This window comes from Gavia stellata, chromosome 12, assembly GCF_030936135.1.
Source record: "Gavia stellata isolate bGavSte3 chromosome 12, bGavSte3.hap2, whole genome shotgun sequence".
Classification (NCBI taxonomy): Eukaryota; Metazoa; Chordata; class Aves; order Gaviiformes; family Gaviidae; genus Gavia; species Gavia stellata.
The window spans coordinates 5273089-5280702 of record NC_082605.1 but is presented as its reverse complement, the minus strand read 5'-3'; the positions used below and the strand labels follow the sequence as shown (position 1 = coordinate 5280702).

At 61.6% G+C, this 7614-nt stretch overlaps 1 protein-coding gene across 1 annotated transcript; it reads left to right on the top strand.

The window, feature by feature from the left end:
* The first annotated feature begins 2278 nt into the window (after positions 1-2278).
* On the top strand, positions 2279-7320 carry LOC132317921 (PHD finger protein 7-like). Its single transcript, XM_059823442.1, has 11 exons — positions 2279-2309; positions 2647-2738; positions 2832-2933; positions 3214-3338; positions 3420-3582; positions 3669-3775; positions 3993-4106; positions 4259-4377; positions 4562-4603; positions 5103-5501; positions 7262-7320. The coding sequence occupies exons 1-11, from the start codon at positions 2279-2281 to the stop codon at positions 7318-7320; spliced, it is 1353 nt and encodes a 450-aa protein (XP_059679425.1).
* Positions 7321-7614: the final 294 nt, after the last annotated feature.

The following is a 7614-nucleotide window of genomic DNA, read 5'->3' as shown; positions in this document are numbered from 1 at the left end:
GAGTCCCCTCGTACGCCCTTGAGAGCAAGAACATCCCATACGCTCTACAGAAGGGTAATGGGGGGCCTGGGAAATGTCAGTCATCCGAAAGGATTTCCCTCCTGTTGGAGACCAGCAAGTACCTTTCCAGTGCAGGAAGGAGAAAAGATTCGCTTGCAGAGTGACTGCTGAAGGGCTCTGTGGCGTTGGCGGAGAGCTAGAAGGCTGAAGCATAGAATCCCGGTGAGCAAAGCGCGAAGGAAATCCCGTGGGGTGGCCGTGCAGATTTGAACAACCCTCTGCTCGTCAGGCAAACTACAGGTGGTCTTAAGGTGTGTGCCTTCCTGACAGGCCTTAATGCAGCATGAAAGGGGATTCGTTACATGAGGCAGCAGCTGTCCTCTCTGAGGAAGGCAGGGGAACCTGGGAGACCTGATGGGCTTTTCTGCCAGCAAAGAGGCAATGAGGAAGGAAAGGAGGTCTCGAGGGTCCCAAAGAGAACTCGGTGGCAGCACTTTGTCCTTCTGTTCTTGACTGCTGTGATTGGGAAGACGTGAGGTCTAGACACGGCCAGAACAGGCAGGGCTCTTCAGGGGGAGTGCGACGTGAGCTCCCAGGCACTCCCGAGCACCGGAGCTCAAATGGAGCTGGCCCAAGAGCTGTGGTCACGCACGGCCTCGCTCTGAACGGAGGTGCTTGTTGCCTGGCACCGGCCACCTCTGTGGGCACCTCGCTAACGGAGCTCTGGAACGCCCTGGCGTCGAAAGGAAGGCCGAGCGAAACCTCAGAAAGCCTGCTGAGAAGGAAACCCTGAGCAGCAGAGTTTGGCTTGCAAGGTGGCTGGTAGAAGAGGATGGCTGAGGACACTCTGAAAGCAGGAGCTGAAGGAGGCAGCCTGGGCAGCCTCTAGGCACTCTCAGCAGTGTCGGCCAGCTAGTATTGTGGAAGGGCTTCTGGGGCTTTCAGGTTTCTCTCAGTCCTGAATTGCGTTTCAGACCTGGATTCTCCAATGCTGGATTTCGCATTCCTCTTTTCCTACTCCGGTGGCGCCTGAGACACTGTCTGGTTTTTGTCCTGGTGTCGCAGGTGAATTATTCAGAGCAGTCCTCGTTGTGGGGTTAACTAGAAGGCTTTTATTAATGATCAAGCGGTGATCAAATGGTAAGTAATCGATGATGGAATGACAATCAAATGGTAATCAAATGGCGATTAAGCAATAATTGAATGGCAATTAGAATCATAGGGTCATTCAGGTTGGAAAAGACCCTTAAAAGCATCGAGTCCAACCGTTAACCTAACCCTGCCAAGTCCACCACCAAACCATGTCCCTAAGCGCCCCGTCTGCATGTCTTTTAAATACCTCCAGGGAAGGTGACTCAACCACTTCCCTGGGCAGCCTGTTGCTGAAACGCTTGCAAACCCTCGGCCCAGCGATCCAGCCTGTCCAGATCCCTCTGTAGAGCCATTCTACCCTCAAACAGATCAACGCTCCCACCCACCGCCTCCACAGCTGCCCCACAGCCGCTTGCAGTTTCCTACCCCACCCAGGAAAGGCGCACAGTGCTTCTGAAAGGCAGTTTATTGCCATGGAAAAAGGCCATTTCCGCCGTGACTCCCCAGCTTGCGGACCAGCTGCTTTTTGTTCTGGAGGCAGCACATCACCAAAGCGCTGAGGAGCTCAGGGGAAAGACGTTGGGCCACCTGCGACACTTAGGTGCCGTCCCGAGGCCCTGTGCTGTGCCCCGGCCACCCACCGCGTCTGAGCGGATGGGACGTGTGAGCGTGGGCACGGCTCAACGGTGGCTTCTGGCCCCTCTGCCGGGGAGCCCAGAACCAGAGGCAGTACTGCAGGAGCAGCCGCCCCGGTTACGCGGGTGCCGAGGGCTCGGGCCCCCGCCTGGGCACTTCACAGCCACCCCTGTGAGGCGGCGGCCGTCTCGGAGCGGGTGGCAGGTGGCCGAGCCCGTCCCTGCCCGTATTTGGGGCGCAGGCAGGCCAGCGGTGCTGATGTCACAGCGGGCACTGTGACCCGCGGGGCCAAGCCCACAAAAAGGAGCGCTGGGCTCAGGCCGTGCGCCAGTGCGACCTGGTGAGGTGAGGGGAGGGACGGGGCTTGCGCGGGGCTGCCGAGGGAGGAGGGGGGCCCCACGTCTCGGGGCTCTGGGCCTGTGCTGCAAGCTCACCCGCGCCTCGCTTCTCCTTCAGAGTCAGCAGAGGAGCATCTGGAGGAGACACCCCGGCGCTGCTGGGACAGAGACTCTCCAAACGCTCACTGTTGATGTGTGCCATGTCCGCAAGGATGGAGAGGGCCCCCGCCTCGACGGAGCAGGGTGAGAGCAACGTACCCCTCCCGCAGCCTGGCAGAGGGGTTGTCGGGGCGGTCAGCGTGGGGCCGAGAGCGGTGGCAGGGCGAGGGAGGCAGGAGCTCCCCAAGCGCCCCGGGGCAGGGCCCCTCCTTGCCTCAGCAAGCCCGGCCCAGGCTGGGCAGTGGGCGCCTGCTGGGACACCCGGGCCTGCAATGCCCCCTTCCTCTCCAAGGCCTCCGGCCCTGCCCATCAGCCAGCTAGGCAGGGACAGAGCAGGCCCTCGGGGGCAATCCCGCAGGGACGCTGCCCCCGGCCCCGCAGAGGTGCTCATTCCCGCTGCCATTTGCTCTCTCCCCTCCAGCGTGCATGCTGTGTCGCCGGGCAGAGGCTGACCCGGACATCTGTGGGTGCAAACTGGAGAAGGAAGGGCTCTGTGCCCACGTGTTTTGCCTGGTGAGTTTCTCCGGGGCTCCTTCCAGCTTTTCCACAGGCAGTCCCTGCCACACTCGCCTCATCAGCTCCTCCCTCGTCTTTCCTCTTCTGCAGTTTTTCGCCAACGAGCTTTACCAGCAACGGCTCAAGGAATTAGGACTCATGGGATTTCTCCCTGAGGATATTCGACGCACCATCCAGCGGGCAGCGCAGAAGGTGAGGACCCGACAAGAACAGGGAGATTTGTGCCAGGAGAGGGTTGCAGCAGCTTAGCCCAGGCCCCAAGAAAGAAATCCCAGCCCTTCCAACCAGCTCTGGGACAAAAGTCTTGCTCCCAGCAGCTCCACAGAGGCCCCAGCACAGGTGCCTCGGCCGCCAGGCATGTCTGCGGGCTGTGTCCCAGCAGCGGCTGCATCCTGCGCCCTGCCCGGAGGTGTGGGGCTGGCGGTGGAGACCCTGAGGCTGCCGCTGATGGGGGCTGCTCTGCCCTTTCCAGGACTGCTTCGTCTGTGGCGAGAATGGGGCCGCCATCACCTGCCACGAGACGGACTGTGACCGCAGCTTCCATCTCCCCTGTGCCGTGGAGGGTGGATGCGTCACCCAGTTCCTTCCTCAGTACAGGTACCTCCTCTCCCCTCCTCGCCACCACCGGGGAAGGACCCAGCAGTTCTCACCTCGCCCATCCCTTTCCTCTTCCCCCAGGTCCTTCTGCTGGGAGCACCGCCCAGAGCAGGCAGTGGAGGCGGCTCCGGAGGAGAACACCACCTGCCTCATCTGCCTGGACCCTGTGGGGGACAGAAAGTCCTACGGCACCATGGTGTGCCCAGCGTGCAAACACGCCTGGTTCCACAGGGGCTGCATCCAGGTAGGAGCCCTTCCCTTGGCCCCGGGCCACGGCAGGCGCTCAGCAGCACCAGGGCCTCACTCGTGCTCCTTATGTTTCTCCTGCAGGGACAGGCTGCGCGCGCTGGCATTTCTTGCTTCCAGTGCCCGCTCTGTAGAGATAAGGAAGAGTTTGTCCTGGAAATGCTCACCGTGGGGATCCGAATCCCCTTCAGGTTGGTGTCGCCCTGCCTGGCTCACAGGACACGAGGGTGCAAGCGCTGTGCCGTTGCCAGGGGCTGCCCCTGCAGTCCTGGCCCTGCGCTGTCCCGTGAGTCTGGGCGTCAGCTTCATGGAGGAGTTGGAAACAGGGCAGGGGGGAAGAGCAGGGATGTCCTGCATCTGCCTGATGCCGGGGCAGCAGGGGCTCATCAAGTTTCCTTTCTCCATCAGGCTGCCATCATGGGAGAACAGCCGTGCATACGCAGCACTATATGAGAGGCACGGCCGCTGCGATGCCAGCGAGTGCCTTTGTCCAGGAGGCAGGGAGCAGGCAGAGGAAGAGGGGTAAGTTGCCAAAGCTGCACCCCGGAGCTCTGCACGGGATCTCTGTCTCGCCAAGGGCTCGAAGCGGAAGGACTAAGAACAAGAGCTCTGCCGGACAGTCCTGAGCTGCGGCCACTCTGTCCTCACAGCCATGAACCCGTTTGCTTCCCCAGGCCCTGGCAACTGCTCCTGTGCTGCTCCTGTGCTGCCGAGGGCACCCACAGACGCTGCGCCTACTCGGGGAACAGCACGGCCAGCTGGGAGTGCAACAGCTGTGCTGGCCTGGGCACCGGTAAGAGGCAAAGCACCCGCGTGCCCCTGGGCTGGGGCCAGGGGCCAGGCAAGGCCTGGTGGTGGGTGCCCAGGGTGGGCTTGGAAGAGCCTCTTTGCTCCCGGACAGCCGGGCGCACCGCACTGGCCTATCCTGCCCTGGGCCTGGGGGGCCGTGCCCTTGACCTTCCCGCTTCCCCTTGCAGACTCCAGTACCGCCTCGGAGCTCGCCGGCCCCAGCACTGCCAGCCAGTCAGGATCGGGGCCTTCCCACGACTCTCCGGCACCCGAGACCAGCAGCCCCAGCACCAGCAGCCAGGCGGCATCGGGGCAATCTCTCGCATCTGTGGTGCCCGAGATCAGCAGCCCCAGCACCGCCAGCCAGGCGCCATCGGGGTCCTCCTGCGGCTCCCCGCCACTTCAGGACAGCCTCCGCTCCAGCCCCCCCTGGGCCCGAGCGGGTGCGAGAATGCTCCCGCTTGCAACGTCGGGCCCAAACACCATACAGCCGGCCCAGCAGACACGGTGGCAGGAGCCGTGCGCCAGCACCGAGTGCTGAGAGCAGCACTCCCAGCCAGGCGGTGCTGGGGCTGTCCCACAGCTCGCTGGTACCGGAGACCAGCAGCCCCAGCACCAGCAGCCACGAAGCGTCGGGGTCCTCCTGCGGCTCCCCAGCACTGGACACCAGCAGCTCCAGCGCCGGTAGCCACGCAGCATTCGGGCCGTCCCATGGCTCCCTGGCACCAGAGACCAGCAGCCCCGGCAGCGCGGCACCAGGGCCATCCCACGGCTCCCCAGTGCTTGAGGGCAGCAGCCGCTCCAGCCCACCTGGGCCCAAGCGGGTGCGAGACCGCTCCCGCTTGCGACGTCGGGCCCAAACTCCCTACAGCTGGCCCAGAAGACGCCCTGAGAGCAGCCGCGCCCCAGCACCAAGCGCTGAGAGCAGGAGCCCCCGCCAGGCTGCGCTGGGGCCGTCCCACGGCTCCCCGGCACCCGACATCGGCAGCCCCAGCACCGCCAGCCAGCTGCCATCGGGGTCCTCTGCCTTCCCAGCGCTCGACAGCGGCAGCTGCTCCAGCCTCCCTGGGCCTGTGCGGACGCGAGACCGCTCCCGCTTGCGGCGTCGGGCCCAAAATCCATACAGCCGTGCGCCGTCCCCGAGTGCTGGCCCTCCTCCCCCTCCACCGGCACAATAAAGTTGGCCGTTAACCTCTGCACTGGGAGATTCCACGCTCATTTGTCGGCTTCCTCCTCCTCTCCCTTTCCCGAGGGGCAGCGTTAGGGGCAGGGCCTGGAGGGTTGTCCTCTCCCCGGGGCTTGGCAGCACCTTCCCTAGACCTCCCTCCTTGCGGGCTGGCCTTGGCCGGCTGCCCAGCGCCATGGCCGCGTGCTTCGGGCCTCGCTGGCCCCGCAGCCTGCTCAGTTTCCCCGCGGGAAGTTCACACCCACCCCCGGGACCGGGGCTGGCCGCCTGGCTCCCGGCAATGTGGGCCGCGCCCGCCCACCCGGCATGGCCCTCGTGGCTCACCCCCCCAAAATCACACGCCCCGGCCCCAGCGACTTTTGACGCGCTTCAACTCCGTTGCGTTCTGGACAAGGCTACACCCCATTTCCTAGCCTCCTTGCCTAGGTTAGTGAGAATTGTGGCAAAGTGGCAAAGCTGCTTTTCTTTAATAGTTCCCTTCAGTGTCACGTCTGTATTGGCGACATGAAGATCTCTGCAGGTTGTGTTTCTACAGGAGCCAAAGGGCATCGCCCGTTCCCCAGGGCCGGGTCCTGTTCCCCAACAGGATTGCTGCTGGACCAGCTGAAGGCTTCCTTCTTGCAGTGTAAGCCAAGAAATCCTTTTTTCACAGACATTGCAAACACCTGGTAAGGAATTTCCTCCACAGGGTTCAGGAGGGTCAGAGCGGTACCTGCTACTGAGGCCTTGAGTCCCCTTGTACGCCCTTGAGAGCAAGAACATCCCATGCGCTCTACAGAAGGGTAATGGGGGGCCTGGGAAATGTCAGTCATCCGAAAGGATTTCCCTCCTGTTGGAGACCAGCAAGTACCTTTCCAGTGCAGGAAGGAGAAAAGATTCGCTTGCAGAGTGACTGCTGAAGGGCTCTGTGGCGTTGGCGGAGAGCTAGAAGGCTGAAGCATAGAATCCCGGTGAGCAAAGCGCGAAGGAAATCCCGTGGGGTGGCCGTGCAGATTTGAACAACCCTCTGCTCGTCAGGCAAACTACAGGTGGTCTTAAGGTGTGTGCCTTCCTGACAGGCCTTAATGCAGCATGAAAGGGGATTCGTTACATGAGGCAGCAGCTGTCCTCTCTGAGGAAGGCAGGGGAACCTGGGAGACCTGATGGGCTTTTCTGCCAGCAAAGAGGCAATGAGGAAGGAAAGGAGGTCTCGAGGGTCCCAAAGAGAACTCGGTGGCAGCACTTTGTCCTTCTGTTCTTGACTGCTGTGATTGGGAAGACGTGAGGTCTAGACACGGCCAGAACAGGCAGGGCTCTTCAGGGGGAGTGCGACGTGAGCTCCCAGGCACTCCCGAGCACCGGAGCTCGAATGGAGCTGGCCCAAGAGCTGTGGTCATGCACGGCCTCGCTCTGAACGGAGGTGCTTGTTGCCTGGCACCGGCCACCTCTGTGGGCACCTCGCTAACGGAGCTCTGGAACGCCCTGGCGTCGAAAGGAAGGCCGAGCGAAACCTCAGAAAGCCTGCTGAGAAGGAAACCCTGAGCAGCAGAGTTTGGCTTGCAAGGTGGCTGGTAGAAGAGGATGGCTGAGGACACTCTGAAAGCAGGAGCTGAAGGAGGCAGCCTGGGCAGCCTCTAGGCACTCTCAGCAGTGTCGGCCAGCTAGTATTGTGGAAGGGCTTCTGGGGCTTTCAGGTTTCTCTCAGTCCTGAATTGCGTTTCAGACCTGGATTCTCCAATGCTGGATTTCGCATTCCTCTTTTCCTACTCCGGTGGCGCCTGAGACACTGTCTGGTTTTTGTCCTGGTGTCGCAGGTGAATTATTCAGAGCAGTCCTCGTTGTGGGGTTAACTAGAAGGCTTTTATTAATGATCAAGCGGTGATCAAATGGTAAGTAATCGATGATGGAATGACAATCAAATGGTAATCAAATGGCGATTAAGCAATAATTGAATGGCAATTAGAATCATAGGGTCATTCAGGTTGGAAAAGACCCTTAAAAGCATCGAGTCCAACCGTTAACCTAACCCTGCCAAGTCCACCACCAAACCATGTCCCTAAGCGCCCCGTCTGCATG